The sequence below is a fragment of the Haematobia irritans genome, chromosome 5, assembly GCF_050003625.1.
Source record: "Haematobia irritans isolate KBUSLIRL chromosome 5, ASM5000362v1, whole genome shotgun sequence".
In the NCBI taxonomy this organism is placed as follows: domain Eukaryota; kingdom Metazoa; phylum Arthropoda; class Insecta; order Diptera; family Muscidae; genus Haematobia; species Haematobia irritans.
The window spans coordinates 67,348,246-67,373,030 of NC_134401.1; the positions used below are offsets into that span (position 1 = coordinate 67,348,246).

A 24,785-nucleotide genomic window follows, 5' to 3' on the forward strand; every position below is an offset into this window, starting at 1 on the left:
CCCGCACTGGTTGTTGTTTTTGGCAATGCAATCGTGGGTTATTTTGCTTTACTACACACAAAAAAAAATTTTTGATTTCAATCACGAAAATCGCGGATTCAATCATTTTTTTAATTGAAATGTCTTCAATCACGAAAATGATAGTATCAATCACCCATTATGATTGAAAACCAACACGATTTTCAATTAAAAATTTAATTGACTTTTGTCACGGAATCAATTAATTGTGTGATTGAATCAATTAAAAACGTGATTGATTTATAACATAAAATTCAATCACAGTTTTAATTGAATCAATTAAAATTCTAATTAATTTCGCGACAAAAATCAATCAACTATTTGATTCATTCAATTAAATAATTAATTGAAATTGGCTATAAATTTCTATTAAAAAATTTATATATTGCGACCCCAAAATCGTATTTAGTTTTTTTTTCTTTTGAAATAAAAGAAAATATGTGTTTCTTATAAAACATATTTAATATTTTATTATTTTTTGAATTATGCAATAGACAAATAAATTTGGTTCTTGTCATTTGTGTTTTGTTCTAACATAACTTACAAATACAACTACTATCAATAACAACTATAGGGTGAAAAAATAAATTATATAAATAATTATCTTCCTTATAATAATAACCATGTTAGTATGTTGCTTCTAATATGTAGATGCGCCTAGATTTCCAATAAATCAGCAGCCTGTAAACTAAATTAGTTTTTCTGAAAGTAAACAGAATAATTCGAATTTAATTTTGTTCAATTAAAAGTTAATTTTGTTAAACATTACCTGCATAGAATATCAAGCTCAATTCTTAGTTCCAGATTTATGATCTTCTTTTGCAGTTGTAGTCTTTTAGCATAAAAAGGTGTATTAAGAAGCTCGGTAATTTATTTTTAGTAACAATTCCTTTCCAAAATTTCCCCATATTGAAATCGTCTATTAAGATTTGAACCAATCAACGACAAAAATAATGGGAAAGCAATGTAAATGTAATTTGGTATTATATTGATGATACTTTGCAAATTCTGGAAATAGAAAAAAATATAAATGGAAAATACCTATTTTTATTATTTTCGGATATTTTTCATATTTTTAAATCCAAAAGAAAGAACTTTTTTACCATTACATAATTCAGCTCATTAGTTTATATACCAGATATACTGCTCTCTACTTGGGTTCAAACTGAAAAAGGCAGGTAAAACAAAAATGCAATTTAATGCCAACGCTACTTCGCAACTTCAAGGTGAATCTTCCAACAAACCCATACCGCTCTTGGTTTTAAGAAAACTAGGAGTGAAAAAAATTTATAATTTTAAAAGATCAATACGGTTCCCACTTTTTTATTGCAAACATATTATTATATATTTGATAAAATGATGGAGTTGATGGGATTGATTGGTCAATTTCACGAAATAAAATTGGTCACTAAAAGAAATGAATAAAAAATATATTATTTTAGTCCGTTTAAGGTAAACAGGCTTCAATGGAAAACGCTATTCACATTTCACAATTCCTTACCTTCAATAAGCGTAGATTGTTTTCCATTTTTACAATACCACAAAACACAAACACAGGTAATTTCAAATGCGTTCTGTCATATATTTTTTTCAAACCTTTACCACGTGGCCGTTTGTTGTTGCACACTTTATTTATTTTAACCCTTTGCTATGATTTGTTGTTGCGTTCAAAATATTTATGCACACATTTTGAATGCAGCAGACAGAATGTCGCCAATCATGTTTTTCAATTTACGCGAAAAACAAAAACCCAAACGTTCGTTACGAGTTACTTCCACAGACTGATCTCTCCATCATACATTGTTGAATAAATACCCATTCTCTTGTTCTCTTTTCGCTCTTTCCATTGCTCAAAATTATTCAGTTTCAATCACAAAGGTGATTGAATCAATCACATGTGTAATTGGAAACGGAAAAAATTTCAATCACGTTTGTAATTGAAAATTATTTCCGAATTGATTAACAAATTGATTGAATCAATTAATATTTTAATTGGAAACGTAACAAATATCAATCATTTTTTTGATTGGTTTTTATTCGGATTTGATTAAATAATTAATTGAATCAATTAACATAATAATTGAATCCGTTTCCAAATTCAATTAAGTGTTTAATTGAAAAAATGTTGGTGAAAAATTTTTTGTGTGTAATCTGTACATTTCACCTTGTTCTCTGTCCACACTTAGATCTTGCTGCTCTCCTCGCCCCCATTTATTTGGCCGCTGCCTATTTATTGCATTTATATTGCTTGCATTGCTCGTGTTTAATATTTGAATGTCGTGGTTGGTTAGTTCCATTGCCATGGCTATCTCCGTTACTTTATCAAATGTTTTTATATCAACATTGTTCAAAATATGATTTTGGGTTTTGGAGCATTTAATACCACACACGAATTGTATTAATAATGTCTTGTCTTCAAAGTCTCCAAATTCGCAATGCTGTGTCATTTGTTTCAGTTCTACTATGTACTCTTGTAACGGTTCATCATGGTGTTGGTTTCTTTTAAAGAATTTAAAACATTCTGCTATTACATTTTTCTTTGGCGCAAAATGTTTAATGAGCCTTTGTATTAAATCATCATACTGGACAGAGTTATCAGTTTCTGTTTTGGGTGCAATTATGGACGTAAGCACTTTATATAAGTCTGGGCCTCCCAAACTAAGGAGGAATGATATTTTAGCACCATTGTCAACAATCTTATTTAACGAAAGTAAATGATTTAGCCTTCTGGCATATAAAGCAAAATCTTCACCTGGTGTGAAGAATTCAATACTTCCGAAGAATATTTGTCTCTCAGCCATTTCTTGTTTCTTTTTCACTTAATTGTTAGCATTCAATTAAGAAAAGACACGCTTACTTTTATGTTTATACCCTTCACCACTACTGTGGTACAGGGTATAATAAGTTTGTGCATTTGTATGTAACGCCAAGAAATAATTGTCATAGACCCATCTTTTAGTATACCGATCGGCTTAGAATTAAATTCTGAGTCGATTTAGCGATGTCCGTCTGTCTGTCGGTCCGTCTGTCTGTATATGTAATTTTGTGCACAAAGTACAGGTCGCAGTTTAAGTCCGATCGTCTTCAAATTTGACATAACGTCTTTCTTCGGGTAGAAAACAATCGCTATTGATTTTGGAAAAAATCGGTTCAGATTTAGATATAGCTGCCATATATAGTTGTCACCGATTTGATCATAATTCACGTATTTATGAACCGACGTTCTTCAAATTTTGTACATCTGAATGTTTTGTCAGTCCCGTAAAAACTGCCAAATATCAGCTAAATCGGTTCAGATTTAGATATAGCTCCCATATATATCTTTCGTCCGATTTGGACTTATATGGCCCCAAAAGCGAGAGTTTTGCCTTGATTTGCTTCAAATTTTGCACAACGAGTACGTTTAATAGTATCGTGAATTGTGCTTAATTTGGTTAAAATCGGTTCAGATTTAGATATAGCTCCCATATATATTTATAAGGCCTCAAAAGCCAGAGTTTTGCCCTGAGTTGCTTGAAATTTTGCACAAGGAGTACGTTTTAAAGTATCGTTAATTGTGCAAAATTTAGTTGAAGTCGGTTCAGATTTAGGTATAGCTCCCATATATATCATTCGCCCGATTTGGACTAAATAATATGCCCACAGAGGCAAACGTGCTACTCTGATTTACGTGAAATTTTGCAGAGGGAGTAGAATTTAACTTGAAACTTTGCACAGGCAGTAGAATTAAGGTTCTGCATATGCGTGTTTATTTTGGTTGAAATCGGTTCAGATTTTAATATAGCTCCTATATATATCTTTCGCCCGATTTTCCGTCATATGACCACAGAGGTCAAAGTTGTTATCCGATTTACGTGAAATTTTGCACAGGGAGTAGATTCAACATAGTAACTATGCATGTGAAATTTGATTGCAATCGGTTCAGATTTCGATATAGCTTCCATATATATGTTTTTCCTATTAGGCAAAACTGGCCGAAATACCTACATTTTCCTTATCAAATCGCCACTACCAAGTCGAAAACTTATCAAAATGACTTAAATTTTCCTATTACTCTATTACACATCTATCGACCGATAAATCATAAATACACTTTTGCGAAGTTGCCGCAAAATTGGTTCATATTTAAATGTTTCCTCTTTTTTTCTTTACTAACATTGTGTTCCAACTCAGCGCATTAGCCGACTTAAATGTAAAATCTTTAAGTATTGCAGAACTCTGTACAAATCTGCTCAGATACAGAATATATGTGTATGGATTCATATAGCATCCAACACATTGGGCGGATTTGATATGGTATCGAAAATGTGGACTTACAAAGTGGTGAAGGGTATAATATAGTCGGCCCCGCCCGACTTTAGACTTTCCTTACTTGTTTTTTTTTCTCGTCGCCAAATAATATGTCCATTGACAACATAACAGTTGTAAGCTATTCAAACGACTGACTTTATTAATAAACAATGATTACAAGAGTCATTCCATCTTAACATTCATTCATACATGCCAAACTTAACATTATTCTTATAAGAGAATTCTAACAGTAATAATAGTATGCTCAACCTCTCTTATAAATACACTACAAGTAATGCCACTGTTCTTTGTTTGCGAGCTTCCCAGCTGATAGCCCCAGAAGACATTATGAAGGCGAATCCAGAATAAGAACGTCTATCGGATAAATTCGATCCCCAGTCTACGTCTACCACTCCACACAATTGAATAGTACTCTTAGTATACTTTAGCCCGTAGTCGATCGTTCCCTTCAAGTGTATTAGTATCCGTTTAGCAGCTTGGCAATGCTCGCTATTGTAATTGGAGTTGAACTGACTTAAAAAATTAACGCCAAATGCAATATAGAGTCTATTGTTGATTGCAAATATATGGGGGCGCCGATCAAATTTTGGTATGGGTATTTCTGCATTATTGTCAAATCTGGTTTTAGTGGTTTATCCAATTTACATTGTTGTTCCAAAGGTCTCAGAGCCGGTATACAATCTACGATTTTGAAACGTCGAAGAACTGATTCAATATATCCCTTTGGCTTTTGTGATATTTGACCATTTTCCAAATTGTGGTTGAATTCTAGCCCAAACATTTGTAAACTTTTCCGAGATATTTCATCTCAAATATTTTAGCTATGATTTTCTTATGTGATTTGGCATCGTGCTGTCATTTGTAGCTATTAATAAATCATCGACATAAACGGTGAGCAACATTATTTTTTTGAGGGGCTGTCAATCGTATTCTAATACCTGCATCTTCTAGAATTCATTACATGGCTTGTTTATGTTCTCGGTTCCGTTGTCGGTTTAAAGAAGTTTTATTTCTTTGCCAGTCAATAACTCCGCCGATTTCTTAAACTTTTTGAAGGCTCCAAACACATCTGCAGTTTCTTGCGAAATGACCAAATTTGCCGCATTTGAAGCAATCCTGTTTTCGCGCTTTTGTTTGTGGCTTTGCATTTTCATTTTTGTTCTCTCTTGTTGACTTTTGAAAATTTCCGTTGACATTGTCCCTTTTTGGCTGTGCATACTTTGCATTATGTTCATCCCGTTCGATTATTGCTTTGTGTGATTGATCCTCTTCAAGTATGCATAACGAAAAGTTTTAGTGTGTGGCCTTCCTGACCGGACCCTTTAATTGGAAGGTGGATTCCAATTTCAGCCATATCTCCCTTGATGTTTCACACTAAGTTATAAGACCCTATTCGTATTGTGTTGCCCGATATAATTATTTTATATAAACGTATACTTCCAAAGTAAAGTTTGATTTATTTCTTAACACGTTTTCCCGAAACTGAGCCAGGGCCACTTGCGGTTTATTCCAGACTGACTGGTAAAATTTGAATCTTAGTACAATAGGATAAAATAATGATAACATACATTTTCTCTGTTGGTTTTAACCTGAAATCAAAACAATAATGAACAAACTCCAAAAAACAGCGCTTGCAACACACTGTGCGACAACGAAACATCACCCGAACTTTGACGATGTGAGAGTATTGGAGAGAGAGTAGCAACAGCAAAAGATTAACATTAGAAATGTTGTACATTAACAATGTACCCACAGAGAAGAAAAAACTACAAATCAGATACAGATAACATTGCTCACATATACAGACACATCATAGACAAGACAAGTAGATATACAAGTACTCAGCATCAGAGAAAGCAAGAGGGAAATCAGTGCAATAATAGTAATAGACGAACGTAGTGATACTACTCTAGTTTTAAGCTTTATTGTGTTGTTGTTGTTTTACACTTGAATGTTTTGTATACGTAAGTGTATAATGTAATTCCTTTTGTTTTTCCTGTTCTCCTGATACTTGTTAATATACAATTGTTAAAATCTTTAATTATTTATAAATTTTGTAAACTAAAACCAATAGTTATTAGTAGCATAAACCACTAAAATTATTTGCAATTTGAAAAACAATTTTTGGAGAAAAAATTTTACATGTCATGATTAAAAATTATCAAATCACTTTTATTGTAGATCGACTCCTGATGAAGAAATTCAATGTAGTTGCGAAATATTAAAAAATAAAGAAACCAATACATACAAAAAACGATCTCAAGCTTGATTATTTTCTATTTATCTAACAGCACATATTCAACTGGTTATCTTCGTTGCCTACAGCCATCTGGAATGTTCTACTAGTGTCCGGCAGATGTCGCACATAAATTGCTGATTATGTTCATAGCCTTGCCTACAAGAAACTAATTTGAATAAACTTAAATCTAGAAATATCAAATTCGTAACTCTGCCTCCCGCATAAGCCTGTTCGTCCCGAACAGGCACAGAACTCGTTCCGTATGGAGCGAACGTTCCAGGTGAACGACTTTCATCCTTGACCTTGGGCTGTCGTCCTTTTGAATGCGGTATACAACGTCATTGATTTTCTTGATGACTTTATATGGGCCTTCCCACTGTGTTTGTAGTTTAGGACATAATCCTTTCTTTCGTTGCGGGTTGAATAGCAGAACCAGTTGTCCTTCTTTAAAGCCCTCAGTGTTCGCTGCACGATCATATCTCGCCTTCATCCTGTTGCTGACCATTTTTATTTTGTTTCGCACTGGTTCGTGAACTTTACGAAATGTGTTTGGTATGTCGTTACTGTTTTCTTCCATGGCGAGCTCATTGGGTGTAGCGCCGAATATCAAATCTCCGGGCAACTTCAATTCCGTTCCGAATAGGACCTTGGCCGGTGTTCGTGACGTAGAATCGTGTATGGCTGATCTATACGACAGCAAAAACTTTGGTATATGCTCGTCCCAGTCTCGTTGGCCGTTATCTACCACCTTTCGAAGATGTTCTTCCAGAGTACGATTAAACCTTTCTAACATGCCATCAGACTGTGGATGCAATGGCGTAGTCCTTGTTTTCTTGATACCAAGGGAGTCACACATCTCTTGGAATATGGTCGATTCAAAATTTCTTCCTTGGTCTGAGTGTATCTCGGACGGCACACCGTAGCGACATATCCAGTTCTTGTCGACTACATCGTCTTCGCCTCTTGGTTAGGAATGGCATAAACTTCTGGCCACTTGCTGAAGTAGTCCATGACCACAAGGACATATCGATTTCCAGAATCACTTACTGGGAAAGGGCCTGCAACGTCCATTGCTATTCTTTCAAAAGGCGCTCCTGGCCTATACTCTTGCATAAGACCTCTACTTTTTCTTCTTGGCCCTTTCGCCTTTATGCACTTCTCACAATTTGCCACCCATTCAGCAATTGATTTCTGGCATCCAACCCAGTAGAATCGTCGCTTCACTTTCTCGGCTGTTTTGGTTATTCCTAAGTGACCTCCACTAGGTCCATTGTGGAATTCCGTCAAAACATCCTTTACCTTGGAACGTTGTAGGGTTCCGTTGACTAGACATAGACTGTCCCATTGAGCCCAGTATGATTTCATTAGTGGACTTTCGGCTGCGATGTCTTTCTTGCTAGGTTTCTTGTCTTCCTTCTTTGCCGAAATAATTTTTCTCAAGGTTGGGTCTTTGCGCTGTTCTGTTGGCCAGTCCGCTCCAGATTCGACGTGCAACAGCCGGATATCAACGATTTCTTCCTTATGTTCAGCTTTCGAGCAGTGTTTGCATTCGACATTACAAGGTCGACATGACAAGGCGTCCGCGTTGTCGTGTTTGCCACCTTTTCTATGCTCGATAGTGAAATCATAGCTTTGGAATATTTCTATCCAACGTGCCAGCTGAGCTTCCGGATTCTTGAATTGAAGCAACCATCGTAGAGCTGAATGATCAGTCCTTAGCAAGAAATTCTGCCCATACAAGTATTTGTGGTAATGCTTTACGCTTTCTATGACAGCAAACAGCTCTCTTCTACTTACGCAATAGTTCTTCTCGGGCTTGGATAACGTTCGGCTAAATAATCCGATGACCTTTTCTTTACCGTCAATCTGTTGAGATAGCACACCACCAATTCCGTACGCACTAGCATCTGTATCCATAACAAATTTTTCGCCAGGAATAGGATACGCCAAAACAGGAGTTAAACATAAAAGTTCTTTTAGATGATGAAATGACTCTTCCTGTTCTTCACTCCACTGGAACTTCTGACCTTTTTGCGTCAATTTATGGAGACTAGCGAAGTTTGGCACAAATCGTCTATAATAAGTGCATAACCCAAGGAAGCTGCGCAATTCATGGAGATTTTTGGGACATGGCCAATCTGGCTTGAATGGCTTGAATTTTGTCTTCATCGGTGGATATGCCCTCTGCTGTAACATGATGACCCAGGTACTTAACTTCTCGCTGGAAAAGCGAGCACATCTTAGCGTTAAGTCGTAGACCAGCGGCTGACAGTTGCTGGATAACCTCCTTCAGTCTGGTGGCCGGCACTTCAGAAACCGACTTGATTAGATAAAGTTCAGCGTATGGCGAGCTTATGTATCCCAGGCGCATTTAGTAAGACAGGAACAGACTCCCTTAATGTCATGCTGCATCTATTGCCATTAGACATTTTGGCCAAACAGTCAGCTGCAACAACGGCAGTGCGGTTGCATGAGTTATCGCTGTGGTCGGAAAAAATGTACGGTCACAGTTCGGTCCTCAAAGTAATGCCAGATGTGCCTAACGTTGTGGATTACACCCTGGCAAAACCACTTTTCGACAAAAAGTTTGAAACTCTAATTCACAACAGTGAGGCGTTGCGTACACAGACCCCGGGAAATAAAAAATATATAGATTTCTATACTGATGGCTCCAAATTGAATGGACAAGTGGGGTTCGGAGTATATTCTAAAGATCTGGAAATTCGAATAGCGAAAAGATTACCTAATCACTGTAGTGTTTTTCAGGCTGAAATATTAGCAATAAGAGAGGTGGTGAATTGGCTGAGAAGTAATGTTCCAACAAATATTGGCATTAATATATACTCAATCAACCTGCAATAAAATCCTTGGACTCTGTGTTCTTTAACTCGAAAACGGCCATAGACTGCCGCAAATCTCTCAACGAGATGGCTGAGCAGTACAATATTCACCTAATATGGGTGCCTGGCCATAGGAACATACCGGGGAACTGCGAGGCAGATGTGTTAGCAAGGCTAGGAACTACCTTACATATTCCAGGGGAACTAGAATCTGTTGGTATGCCTCTGGCCACCTGCAAGCTCTTACTGCGTGAGAAGGCTGTTATGATGACCAATATTCGATGGGAGAATTGCAAGGGTTGTAACGACACCAAGCAAATATGGCCCATTTAAACTTAAACCGCACACTTTAACCTAACCTAACCTAACCTCCTTCAAGTTCTTAAGGTGCTCGTCAAATGTTTTGCCCATAACTATGATATCGTCGAGGTATATCAAGCAGGACTTCCAATGCAACCCCTTTAGCACCCGCTCCATCAATCGCTCGAACGTAGCCGGAGCATTGCAGAGCCCGAATGGCATTACATTGAATTGCCAAAGACCGCCATTAACGCAAAAAGCTGTCTTTTTCTTTGTCTTTCTCGGCGATCTCTAGTGTGTCCAACGTGTCATCAATGCGTGGAAGCGGATAACTGTCCTTTTTGGTAACATCATTCAATTTTCTGTAGTCCACGCAAACTCGGGTACTTCCATCTTTCTTTTTGACCAGCACAACTGGCGAGCACCAAGGACTTGATGATGGTTCGATCACACCGCTTTTCGCCATTTCCTTAACGAGCTTTTGAACCTCATCTCGTTTTGCCTGTGGTGCCTGTTTTATGTATCTTCCTTCTGTGGTATTTATTTCATGCTTCACCACAGATGTTCTCCCTTGATTTTTCTTCTTAATGGCAAAGGCGGAGGCATTTTTCCATAACAATTTCTTGGCTTTATTTTTTTCGGACGGTGATGGATGACGTGTCCAAGTTTCGACATAACCTTCCAGATGTTTCATCACTTCATTATGCTTCTTTGGCGATTTGCTTTCCAAGTCGACTATTGCTTCGGCAAGAGTACATTTGCCAATGTCCGAAAATTTTCCAAATTTGCTCTTGATGGTCAGATAAATTAAAAACTCGAACTGGTATAAGTCCCTCTTCATTTGTTGTTACCAGGGCAGTTGCTATTAAGATGTTGTTGTTTTTATTTTCTGCTGGTTCAACAACCCACAATTTGCCGACTTCACAATCTCCATTCATAGAAACCCATATAATTGTTTCAGCATTTGGTGGTATTGACTCTGGTTGGCTCATTGTCAAACATCTGACAGGTGTATTCTCACTGTAGCCCACGTTTACCGGTATTTCGATATCGCACCAGGTCATTACACGACGCTTCATATCCAAGTTGAGACCAAAAGCAATCATAAAATGCGCTCCAATTATAACTTCGTCCACTATATGGGTCTTGCTTATGTTCTCCGCCGTTCTTAAGTTGAAGTGCCGCTATTACTTCATTATAATTATTTCTAGAGGCAGCGGGAATGCTTTGTATCACATCAGTGGCATTGCCCTTTAATGCCAATAGAAGTTCAATTGCTTTGTCATTGTCGTTCCATAAATTTCTAGAAGCAACCATTTCGAATTGGAATTTGAATACATCAAATGAAGTTGAATGAAGCCATCGAAAACAGGAGGTTTGGTTTTCGAGCCCTCGATAACGCGCACTGGTCCACCTTTAATTTCCAGCTCTGACATTTTTCTTTCAATGTGTAGAAATTTCTCATCATGAACCATAATTTTCTCATCCACAGAAATAATCTTCTTATTCAGCTCCCCAATTTGGCTTTCGATATGGTCCACACGTTTTTCCATGCCTTCAGCAATTTGTTGAAGATACTCATTTAGAATTCTAAAATGTTCGTCCATCTTTCTGGAGTTTTCCTCAATAATTTTTCTAGAATTCTCTTCCAGCATTTTTCTAGAACTCGCTTCCATTTTTAGAGAATTTTCTTCCAATTTTCTAGAATTCCATTTTTAGAGAATTTTGTTCCATAAGTTTTCTAGAATTCTCTTCCATCATTTTGCTCAAAACATTGAGCATTGAGGTGTAATCCACAACACTTGAAGCCACAGATGGTTTTTCTACACTGCTGGTATTGACGAGTATTGATTCGTCAATGTCCTCCTTATAATCAAACTCATGTGTCTCGATATCAATTTTGCGCCGTTCGAACTCTTCCAGTAGACGCTTTTGAAGCTGAGCTTTGTTTCCTGTAGTCGACTGCTCCAGTTTGCTCAATTCCTTTTTTAAGTCTTCCACTCGAAGCTCATTAAACTTCATTGTAGATTTTTTTTCGTTATCCCACTTCTGACACCAATTGTTACGTTTTTATATTGAGGCGTATTTAATTACCCGATAATTAAAGCACAGTTCTTTTCAAATAACGACAATCTACAATTTATTTGTTTAACTGATTGGTTTCACTTATTTGCTCTACGATGTGTACTGTATAAACTTTAGCTTACGACTGACTTCACAGCTCCCTCCGCCAGGGGCTTATATACCGTGATTTGACGATTTCGAAAATTCTGGCCTACAACCATCTAGAACTATCTAGATACAATTTATCTAACAGCACATATTCAACTGGTTGTCTTCATTGCCTACAGCCATCTGGAATGTTGTACTAGTGTCCGGCAGATGTCGCACATAAATTGCTGATTATGTTCATAGTCTTGCCTACAATTATCTAATCATTTTGTCGTTTCTGTTCATAGTCTTGCCTACAATTATCTAGAACAATCACTTTGTCGTTTCTGCCTATCTGGTAATTTAGCTGACAGAGGGTTGTGCTCATATTACTACAACAATAACAAAACGAAAGGGGTTACTACAATTATTGTGAAACTAAGAACATAAAAGATGTTTAGGAAAGTACTAGAAAATAAATGATTTTGAATGTGATGACGTAATTTGACCGTTACAATTTGAAATTTTAAATTAACGGAAACTAATTTGAATAAACTTAAATCTAGAAATATAAAATTCGTAACAATATCTTCTGTAAATGAAAATATATATTTCTTTTCCAGGGAACTTGAACAGCTTCAAAATGAAAAAAGAAAAGCTTTAGTAGAGCATGAACATGCCAAATTGGCGCAAATAGATGACCGCTTGAAGGCTGAACTTAGGGAGTGGAAAGACCAGTTGATTCCCCGGAAACAGGTATGTAATCAATTTGAAATTGTTTTATCAATTCACGTTGGTTTCGGTGGTTGTATATTTATACATATATATAATATCTAAGTATATACATATGTAGGAATACGACGTATAAGCATATATATAATATCTAAGTATATACATATGTAGGAATACGACGTATAAGCACATTGTGATGGATAATAGCTTACATATATGTTTATTCTTTTCTTCTACTATAACTGCTGCCATTTGATCGTATATAATTGGATAATCTCCACTGCCTAAAAACGTAATATTATTCTACTCCTATAACTACTACCACTTCTGCTACTAACACAAAATGCCAAAACGGCTGCATGCTTGAACCCCGTTTCTATGGACTGTTCGCTTGCAAAATGTTGGATATTTATGTTACAAATAAGAAATTGGTCGAATCGTTCAAAACAGTTTTCCAGGAATTCAGGAAGCGCCATGAAATTGTAGAAGATGAAAGTATATACGAAGAAACTATGATGCGGCCTATTGAATTGCCAAGCTATTTGGTTGGAATATTCAATGATATACCTCGGGTTTTACCTAAAGGAGTTTTTCTGAACAACGCTCAACATATGCTTCGATCAAGAACACTGTCAATGTTCTCCTCAGGCATTAGTTCAAGCTTCCGTAGTTCTGTGCCAGATCTTAGCAAAAGCGTTCCAAGTACACCATTATTTTGTAAACAGGAGCGTGCAAGGGGTTTCAATGAATTAAAAGATGGAGCACATTCCATGACTCGCCATCATACAAATATCAATGATAACGTGAATACGGCTAGCAATTTGAAATATAACGTAAATTCTATTCGAAAGGGCGTTGAACTACGTGCAGATACTGAAGTGTTTGGTAAAGAGGGTGTAGTCCAAATTAAAACTTCACCGATTCAAAACGCTATACATACTATCAAAGAAGAAAGTAACCCAATTTTAACTACGTTCAAATCTTCATATCCTTCCATGGTTGAGCTCCGCAAACATACAGAAAATGTAGCATTTAACAAACTTGCCAGAAAATCCGTAAGTGAAGATATAAGGAATCTACGAGTAGATACTCGCTCTCTTTTATATCCTTCATCGTCTTTCGCTATAAAACGCCCATCAATTTTGCCTGAAAGGAGTTCCTCCATGAATGCATCATACTCTATTCACAATATTCCAGGAGGATTTGCAGCCAGTCAGCGTCAACAAGATGTATCTGATGACAGTGTTGCAGCTGAAAAGGCTGTTGCCCTTCTCAATGAGATTGACCCTCAACTTCGTGCTACATTAAGACGTTCAGAAAGACTCGAAGATGAAAAGCCGTACGAAGGATTTTTCCTTCAAAGAGGGCCGAGATTTACACTACCAAGAATAACACCGAATATTACAGACAAACAAAACACCAAAGATGTCGATTCTGGGGCGTAGTTTGTAATACTAAATTATTTTGCCATAACCAGCACATTCCAATCATTGATGTCTCTACCATTGCAAAGTCGCATGCTGCGGTTCCTCACACTAACCTGTAATTATATTTCCATACCATTTATTCTTGTAGCAATACGCATTCATAATTTTCTTTGAATCCATATAGTTTTAATTCCCCTATATGTATATTAACATCCAGTGGGTCCAGTGTATAGCATTTGCCAAAATATAGTTATAGTTATGCCCATTCAAAAATTATCTAAGTCAAAAAAGTTTTCCATTTGCATATTATAAAATGTAGAAAGCCTTTGTAAGTCAAACAAAAGCTCCGGAATTGCATGATTTTAAACAACTTGATTGGTCTTAGCATACTATTGAATTATCCTTTTTTCAAACTTTTAGTTACACAGCAAATATTACAACTCTAACCATTACAATAACTGCTCAAAGCGTTAAAACAGATTACATAAATCATTTGGTAATTGAAGTTTCAAGTTAAAAAGGAAATATACAAATTTGCTATTGATGGAAAAGGCACAAAAGATTTGCATGTAAAGGTATAATCAGGTCATATTAAGGAAGGTACTCTCAGTATAACAAAAACAACAACGTCAGTTTCATATAGTCATTGAAATATGAAAAATTATCCATGTTTGCTTCGAAATAAGAGGAAATATGTTACGGTTCGCAAGAATAATTGAAGTAATTCTTACCATCAAATATGAGGACCATTTTTTTTTCTTTTCTCATTTCGACACTTTTCTGTTATCATTTTAAAACAAATTGAATATCTCAATTTTTTTTTATAAAATAATTTTATTTTGAATTTTTATTTATCACAATTGTCCGTTGAACACTGCCGTAGCTAGCACCGCCCTCCTATTGGGTGAAAGCTACAATTTGTGTACCTTGTTGATATACCTCAAAAAGAAATCAATTAATTCGAGTAGATGGCAAAAACACCAAATGTTTAATAAAATGATATACAATCATAATTTGAAGAAATACTGAATCTTATTTGGCAAACCCATAAAACCCCTTTATCTACGCCAGTGTTATTAATGAAATATATTTGAATGTAAAAAGCTTTTTTTTTTTGAACGTTGCCTATTCAATTTCTAAATCAATGGCTTATTTGTAATAGCTGGTCCCACCACTCTTTAAAAATGTTTTGCATTACTTCGGAAAGTCTAAAGTACCTTGGAAAGAATTAACTTTGTAAAAATATTTGAGATTTTAACAGACACGATTTCATCATAACCATCGATGCTGAGAGCGTCATTCTATAGAGTTGCCGTTTGCTGTGAATAAAAACCTTGTGGGAAGGCTCTATTTCATTATTCATTTATTAGTCAATAGTGGATTCATATTTGTATATATATACGAGTGCGGTTCGGAAACTTCTTAGCCTATCAATGAAAGAGAATAGTTAGTTTTTCAAAAATATTTTTATTTTTCAATATAATCTCCTGAAACTTCAATACACGTAGTCCAACGCTTTTCTGGCAATTCCATCCCTTGATTAAAATAATTTTCCTCAAGGTCTTCAAAATAGTGGTTTACAACTGTAATTGCATCTTCATTTGAGGTAAAACGATTGCCAGAAAGGAATTTTTTTAGATTTGGGAACAAGTAAAAGTCACTGGGAGCTAAATCAGGAGAATAAGGTGGGTGGTCAAGCAACTCGTACATTAATTCGTTGATTTTAGCCATTGTTAAAACACTCTTGTGCGCTGGTGCGTTGTCTTGATGAAAAATTATTTTTTTGTGTTGTAAGCCAGGACGTTTTTCACGAATTTGTACATTCAATTTATTCAAAAGGTTGCAATAGTACTTTGAATTTATTGTTTTACCCTTTTGCAGATAGTCAATCAATAAAATACCTTTGAAGTCCCAAAAACCCGTTGCCATAACCTTACCAGCCGATTGAATTGTTTTTGCCTTCTTTGGGGCACTTCCTCCAGCTTCAGTCCATTGTTTGGATTGTTCTTTTGTCTCTGGAGTATAGTGGTGGATCCATGTCTCATCAACAGTTATGAAACGACGCTTAAAATCCATTTTATTTCGCTTAAAACGATCCAACCAAGCTTGAGAAATGTTCATTCTCATGCGTTTTTGATCGACTGTTAAGAAGTGCGGCACCCATCTTGCAGAAATCTTTTTCATCTGTAGTGCTTCATGCAAAATTAAATGGACTCGATCACTTAAGAAGCCCATGATATTAGCAATTTCACGCACTGTTATTCGTCGATACCATATCATGCACATTGGCTACAATTTCTGTTGTTGTTGCTGTTTTTGGGCGTCCACTACGTGGTTCATCTTCAATGCTTGTACGTTTAAATTCAGTACCCAATTTTTTACTGTTGCATACGAAGGAGCACTTTCACCTAACACATTCACCATATCATTATGAATTTCTTGCCCCGATAAAACCTTTTTTATGTAAATATTTAACGACAGCACGCATTTCTAATTTTTCCATTGTAAAAAAAATGCGGATGCGTCTCTTTTGAACACTTGTTTCTATATGAAGGAGTTGCCAGATCGAAACAAAATTAAACAAGTGTTCATAATAGAGATTGAAGTTTCCAAAACACTTAACGTTTTTCTGTTAATACCGCGCTTTTTGTGCTAGGCTAAGAAGATTCCGAACTGCCCTCGTAGTAGTATATTGGAATTCATTTTCATAATGTAGTTTATTTGATCATATACATACTAATACTTTCATAATACATATACACATTTGTTAAAATGTATTGGTTTATAATTGGTGATTAGTTGATATACTATAATTATAAAATGTTTATTTACGCGTCGATATTTTGTGCTTGAAAGTGTTCTATTTTTATCATTCCCGTTGTAACATAATTTGAAAATAAGTTGGTTGTTTTTATACCCTCCATCATAGGATGGGGGTATATTAACTTTGTCATTCCGTTTGTAACACATCGAAATATTACTCTAAGACCCCATAAAGTATATATATTCTGGGTCGTGGTGAAATTCTGAGTCGATCTAAGCATGTCCGTCCGTCCGTCTGTTAAAATCACGCTAACTTCCGAACGAAACAAGCTATCGACTTGAAACTTGGCACAAGTAGTTGTTATCGATGTAGGTCGGATGGTATTGAAAATGGGCCATATCGGTCCACTTTTACGTATAGCCCCCATATAAAGGGACCCTCAGATTTGGCTTGTGGAGCCTCTAACAGAAGCATATTTTATCCGATCCGGCTGAAATTTGGTACATGGTCTTGGTATATGGTCTCTAACAACCATGCAAAAATTGGTCCACATCGGTCCATAAATATATATAGCCCCCATATAAACCGATCCCCAGATTTAGCTTGCGGAGCCTCAAAGAGAAGAAAATTTCATCCGATCCGGCTGAAATTTGGTACATGATGTTGGTATATGGTCTCTAACAACCATGCAAAAATTGGTCCATATCGGTCCTTAATTATATATAGCCCCCATATAAACCGATCCCCAGATTTGGCTTGTGGAGCCTCTAAGAGAAGCATATTTCATCCGATCCGGCTGAAATTTGGTACATGGTGTTGGTATATGGTCTCTAACAATCGTGCAAAAATTGGTCCACATCGGTCCATAATTATATATAACCCCCATATAAACCGATCCCCAGATTTGGCTTGCGGAGCCTCAAAGAGAAGCAAATTTCATCCGATCCGGCTGAAATTTGGTACATGATGTTGGTATATGGTCTCTAACAACCGTGACAGAATTGGTCCATATCGGTCCATAATTATATATAGCCCCCATATAAAACGTTCTCCAGATTTAACCTCCGGAGCCTCTTGGAGGAGCAAAATTCATCCGATCCGGTTCAAATTAGGAACGTGGTGTTAGTATATGGTCGCTAACAACCATACCAAAATTGGTCCAATCACACAAAAATTGGTCTATATCGGTTCATAATCATGGTTACCACTCGAGCCAAAAATAATCCACCAAAATTTTATTTCTATAGAAAATTTTGTCAAAATTTTATTTCTATAGAAAATTTTGTCAAAATTTTATTTCTATAGAAAATTTTGTCAAAATTTTATTTCTATAGAAATTTTTGTCAAAATTTTATTTCTAGAGAAAATTTTGTTAAAATTTTATTTCTAGAGAAAATTTTGTTAAAATTTTATTCGGTTCATAACAAAATTTTCATCTTTGTCAAAATTTTATTTCTATAGAAAATTTTGTGCAAATTTTATTCGGATCATAATCATGGTTGCCACTCGAGCCACAAATAATCTACCAAGATTTTATTTCTATAGAAAATTTTGTCAAATGTTTATTTCTATAAAAAATTTTGTTAAAATTTTATTTCTGTAGAAATTTTTGTCAAAATTTTCTTTCTATAGAACATTTTGTCAAAATTTTTATTTTTATAGAAAATGTTGTGAAAATTTTATTTCTATAGAAAATTTTGTTAAAATTTTATTTCTGTAGAAAATTTTGTCAAAATTTTATGTCTATTTTGTCAAACTTATTGGCTCGATCTTTTTTGATTTAATATATACCACGTACGGATTTACATACAATTTAGAAGATGGTGTTAGGAGGTTTTAAGATACCTTGCCATCGGCAAGCGTTACCGCAACTTAATTAATTCGATTGTGGATGGCAGTGTTTAGAAGAAGTTTTTACGCAATCCATGATGGAGGGTACATAAGCTTCGGCCTGGCCGAACTTACGGCCGCATATACTTGTTATTTTTTATTTTTTATAATTGGTCCTACAATTTCAATGTTTACCATGCCCGTATATATATGTATAAAAAATAACCGATAAAAGCTTAAAACGTATCTTTATGTGATGTTCTATTAGAAATAAACAAAAAGGATTGGAAAATATATACCAAAAAATTTACGACGGAAAGAAAAAATTTGTCAAAATTCTGAATTTTTGGAATTGTGGAGATTACAACTTCTAATATAAAGCACATAGGTACACAATTTTTTCTTCCTATATTCGTAGGTATTTCAGTTAATAAAAGAAAACAAGGATCGGCCAAAACGGACCCTGTAGGTTCAAAATACTGACCCCACTTTGTTAAAATTTTGCAAAACAAAATAAATTGTGGGCCCATATCTCGCAAACTATTACATATATTCACACACGCTCGCGATCTTTTTTTTAAATATGTTGATATCTTTGTCCGTTCAAAAGTTGCAGAATTGTTTCCAAGAAAAGCGATTTGGAACAACTGTGCATCGTTCGGATTCGGCTATAAAATGGAAGGTACCTTGTCTTTGAGCTAAACATAAAATCGGCAATAGAATAAACTTGCTAAGTAAAAATTTAAAAAATACGCTGAAAGTTTATAACAATTTTAATACATTAAAAATGCATTATTGCAAGAACATAAAATGAAAACTATAAAGAATAAATAATAAATGAATGCCGGAATTTAAACTGCGATTATTCGAAAAATTGCATTTTTTCTTCATAACAATGTGGCGCTTCGAGTAAATTCTTATTGAATTCTTATTGAATATATTATCGTTTTTAATTTGGAAAACTTGTCTATTGTGGATGGTTTCAAATTGGTTTGTGATGTATTGTTTTGATTTTTTACCATTCATTTGAGAAGACCTTTTGCATCGAATATCACTACAAGCATTAAGAATAAACCAGCAAAACAAAATTGGAGGTACTTCTAAGGACACAACTTTAAAAGCATCAAAGAAGTTCTTTATTTTAACTACTCAAGAAGTTCTTTTAATTAAATTTTTTATAACTCGCTTTTTTTCATATTTTTAAATAGCAAATTTAACTTTTTTTTTAAATAGGTTAAAAACAGAGTAAGAACTAATAAAATAATACAAATTATTTAATTTATTTCGAAAAAAATGCAGTCTAGAAAATTTGCGAATTTGTGAAAATATTTGAGGTCAATCGTTTCAGACAAGCGTTAGAATGCATTAAAAATCATAGAAAATTTGAAAAATTTTTTTTTTATCAAAATATCACAGAACTTTTTACTTCACATCTAGAACACTGAATTCGGATCATACCTTAAGAAGTGATGCATATTCAGTGTAACGGATGTTGAAACGGTGGACATCCGTCCTATGTTAAATTCATCGCTTCTGCGCCAATTATGCACCACTTCGGGGTCCAAAAAGAACATTTTCACTTCTTTTTTTGGCGACGCTTTTCTTGCTGGGAAATTAAGTACTATCTTGGGAATATCTACTTCGACTCCATATTTTCGAGCTGTCGCTTGAATTTGCTGAACAACCAGAATTCACATCTTAAGAATAGCTTCGCGTGAACAATACGTTATACTCAAATAATATTTGTTTATCGCGCAATCAATTTTTTGCCTTTCGAAGATGTTAGGTGGAAATTCGTTTTGATATTCACAAATTTTATTGAATATAAAATATTAAAATCGAAATAATTTAATTAACAGAAAATCATTTATACTTCATTGATTTGATTGAAATAAAAAAATACAGGGATTAGGACAATATTAGATTAGTTTTGGGTTAATTCACTAGGTTTAGTTATTTTATGTGTCCGGCACTTGTATTCAATGTTTTATGTGTCCCGCACTTCAGTGTTGTTTCACTTCGTGTAGGTTTCTTCAAAAAATATTGGGTCATTAAATGTCTTCCTAAAAAAACTTTGTTTTATTGTTGTTCACTAAATTTTTTATGTAATTTATTATAAATGTTTATTATACACTTGTCACTTCGCGATACTTTACTTTTTCGGGGCAGCAAAAGCGTTTTTTGGGCGTACACTTTCCCTAGATCTGTAATGGATATATCACGCCACCTAAGGTATGCGAAAACGTCTCCTCCAATTTCTAAATCTATTGGATCATTAGATCGAATGTCGCGGTGAGCCATGGGGTTTTGAATGTCTATATTTGGGTCCTCTATTATCGCTTCCGAATATACTCTCCTGGGTAAATCCCTAGTCACGGATGCATCCACATTGAATATGGTTTGTTGACTAGGGTGTCTGGATTGCGGGGCAATTCTCACCGATGGTCACCATTTCGCATTATTTGAAATCCAAACCTCCTCACTACGGAATATGCTATGCGCGAGATTGGGGCTGATTGGCACAACAAACCCCGTACTTCACGCCAACGCTCAAATGGAACCTGCTTCCTTTACTATCGCCGTTGGTAAAAATATACGGCAGTTCGACTTCGGGCATCTTCTCCTCGGCATCGCCTTGGATCAGCGGGATTTGTGGCGTAGGTGCTCCCAAGGGCTTAAGATGTGGAGCACCGTGCTGCAGGGTGCGATGCCTGATTCTGCACTCTCGGCATCCCGTCAGAACTGGACAATCGGGTGCCAGGTGGCTCCTAGCCAAACAATTCCTGCAATATAAGGTGTTGGCTCGTCATTGAATCACCAGTACGTGAATCCAGACTCACCTACTGGTGAGGGGTCGGGTTGTGGTAAATAAGCAGCCGTTTTCTGAAAGTTAAATCTCGTTAGTACCGTATTTGTGACATAAACATGTAAGGGGCTATTGATTGTTCGAAAACAACTTAATAATTTTAATTATGGATCTTGTAATTATACCGTTGACGGTCCTAATATCTACAACCCGTAAATTCTGATCGAATCCCGAATAAGTCTTCTATACGACCTATCTTCCACTCGCTAGGGGATACTTTTTCATCTTTAATAACTACTAGCTCATGTTCTATATGGTCGTTTCCATTTATAGCGTCGGTGAAGTTTATTCAAATATTCAGACTTCCGTGTACAATTTTATTAATCACTGCTTTCATTTGAAATTTTTGAGTCGAAAATGTCAGTGCGTTTGCTGGGGGGTTTAGCCCAGCATTACTGAGAGAGGAAAATTCATCGCTGAAAAATTGTTTGGTGTTTGGTCGAAACTGGTATTATATTATTGTACTTATTTATACATACACTTTTTCTTTTGTTAATTCAATATTATTTTTCATTGTTTTGTGACAAAATTACATTCTGTATCACAACTTGAAACTAGCACTGTAATTTATAAGATGTAAATCTTGTTGTGCCTGTTTTTTCAAATAAAATAAAACCCATGACCCTTTGTATGCAAGGCGGGCATGGTAACCATTGTTCACGGTGGCTCCTAGTGAGAACATTTTTCACAAGCTTTTTGTGTGATTTGTTAACGTAACCCAATTAATTTGTTTTCTTAATCTTTGGCTCGATCGAAGATGTTCTCTCTCATAACGAATGAGCTAACTCAAAGTTTTCTGGTTATTGCGTTGTAATGACGTTCCACATTTCTCTTTCATTTAATCCAAATACATGTCAAATTATTGAAAACAGAAATTATTCTAAAAACGCCAAGATTTGAAATTAACTATAACTAAGTTCTTGGCTGATTTTTGGATAAAAGTTAATGTCGTGCTTTTGTGATAAACTTGGTACGAAAACATTGCAAGGCGGTGAAATATTTTGCAAAAACGACGGAGGCATGCTAATGTATAGGATTAGATTTCTTACGGATGGGACAAGTACCCTTTGGTGTCTACCAGAGAACTGCAACCGGTGGATTTGTTCGTATTGCAATCCTACCCACAAACATTGATGGCAGTGAGCAGTGTTGCCAGTATAGGGGATGTTTCCGAAATCGGTTCAGTATAGTAAGTCATGTTTACACGAAATTATTTTTATCCCTACATTATTAAAAAAGAAGCACATCCAATCGACAATATTGAAAAAATTGCCCCTCTCTTCCGCCGCATACAATAGTGTACAAATAGATTTTGGAGGCCCAAGCTAGTGCTCCAAAATTTATACATGCTTGTTCTGGTAAACGCATTCGCAAAAATTTGCATATTGGCTTTTTTGGCGTGATCCGGCCATCCGAATACGCAAAATTTTGCGAATTGAAATCGCTCGTGTTTGGGCTTGTTAATTCAATATTATACGGCTTTTTCATGCCAATACGACAAAATATTTCCAAAAGTGATATAATAGAAATATGCTTAAGAATTGATTTGTACCAATCAAGTCCACATCCGAAGTTTACTTCTCGGTCAAATTAATAATTTTCTAATACTCTGTATATCAAGATTGATTCTACTCACTAAAGTAATGAAGCGTTTGGCAACCCCGAAAACTACTTTGTGTACAAAATAAACACATCACTTGATTTGCGTTGCCAAACCGTGAACATAAATTTCATTTAAAATCTTGCGAATGTGCGAACAGACTAATCTAAAACGCATGATTTCAAATCGTTTTAATATGTGTCTGATACCAGAAATTATTTTACTAAGCTTAGGTAATACATTTTTTTAAAATTGTAAAATCATTTCGTGAGAACTCGGGCTTAAATGTTGTCCTCATTAGTTTTTTAACACTGATTTGGTCTACCACCCAATTTTATTACTTGAGTATTTTAGAAGTAAAATTTTTGGTTCGCAGAACTCCAATTTTTATTTTTGTGTAAGACACCAGTTACCATACTATCTTTCAGATTAATACAAATGCAAGAACAAAAACCAAACGTGATTGTAAATTGGCGGAGATAGCACATTTCCGTTTCAGTATTGGAATACATTCATCATTCTTTAACTTTTAAACATAAAAAAATTATTAGTACTAATTGGCTGCACACGATACCGAAATTTATAAGAACCTTATGGGAAATGGATCAGCCCCAGGTCTGTTGCAAGACTAGTTACTAGTGGGTATGTCCCATTTCTGGTCAAATGTATGAAAGGGCCGGTCTTTGCCATGGGTTTGTCATTGACGGAGAAAATTTACACATTAGGACACAACTTGGACTCATTCCAAAGGACACGTTCTGTATATGGGAGCACCCCATAGACAGGTCCTCATGGACCAATTTGGAACAACCTTTTTTTGGCACCAGAAATAATAATGCTTTACTCTAATATTACCTTTTTTTGAATGAAAACATAAAACATGTACACTTTACTACAGAGTTATTTCAGCATTGATATTGTGGCGTTGTAATCTTAATACAGATTTTTTCAGTAGTAATGTTTGCTTATTTTTTTTTCTTTTCTACTGTACATTTTCAAGTACAATCAAAACGAATGGTAATGATGACAGAAGGTTAAGGTTTGTAATACAGCTGTTGATATAAATAATCTATCTTTCTATTCATTAGTGATATTTCTGCAAATTAACTGAATCTTTCTTGAAGTCGAGTTATACTACTAAAATAAATACAAAAAGCTTCGACTGAAGGACGATTCGTTATCTACTAGAAAGGGGAACAAAATTATGTTGATTTGAAATTTATAGCAAATTTTAAGTAATTTGAGGTCGCTGAATCCAAATCTGCACTTTTTTCTTTCAGCTGGACTTTTCGATATATACCGTTTTGTTCCAAATTAAAGCACTTCCGCTACATATATTGGAATAACTTGAACACGGTTCACCATATTAAATTTAAAAAAAATCGGGAAATCCCAAACAATATTCTCTTTAAGCCGTCTTTACATTGTTTTTAAAGTTTCAAAGTAGTTTAGAGATATCGTTTAGGGTTTGAAAAAAAAAATGAAATTTTTCATCATTCTGTTATGAGCAATCTTCTAAAGCACTATGATGAGCCCTCCAGCTGCCGAGGGTTCTCAGGTGAGAGTCCCAACCCGCACGCCATAGCCCAAGATGCCGAACACAAAAAAAAACAAATAGAAAGGTACATAACAAAACATCCTCCAAACTATTACTTGCAGAGGCTTACATCTCTAGACAAAAGGACTTTGCTCTATTGTCCTTACACT

At 35.3% G+C, this 24,785-nt stretch overlaps 1 protein-coding gene and 1 long non-coding RNA gene across 6 annotated transcripts in view; one reads left to right on the forward strand and one right to left on the reverse strand.

Annotated features, from left to right (window-relative positions):
* Positions 1-24,785, forward strand: part of Slik (Sterile20-like kinase) — a 78,912-nt gene that overhangs the window by 52,459 nt on the left and 1,668 nt on the right. For 4 of the 5 annotated variants that reach the window (XM_075310649.1, XM_075310647.1, XM_075310648.1 and 1 more), the window contains exons 10-11: positions 12,483-12,615; positions 13,017-14,133. In XM_075310649.1, the coding sequence (XP_075166764.1) occupies positions 12,483-12,615; positions 13,017-14,036 (1,153 nt within the window). In that variant the 3' untranslated portion in view covers positions 14,037-14,133. The remainder of the gene's footprint in view (positions 1-12,482; positions 12,616-13,016; positions 14,134-24,785) is intronic. The other variant, XM_075310651.1, reaches the window with a different exon arrangement.
* Positions 1,046-1,725, reverse strand: LOC142238919 (uncharacterized). The gene is made up of 3 exons (XR_012722862.1): positions 1,520-1,725; positions 1,338-1,426; positions 1,046-1,183 (listed from the first exon to the last, which is right to left on the reverse strand). It is a non-coding gene; the product is annotated as an uncharacterized LOC142238919 (long non-coding RNA).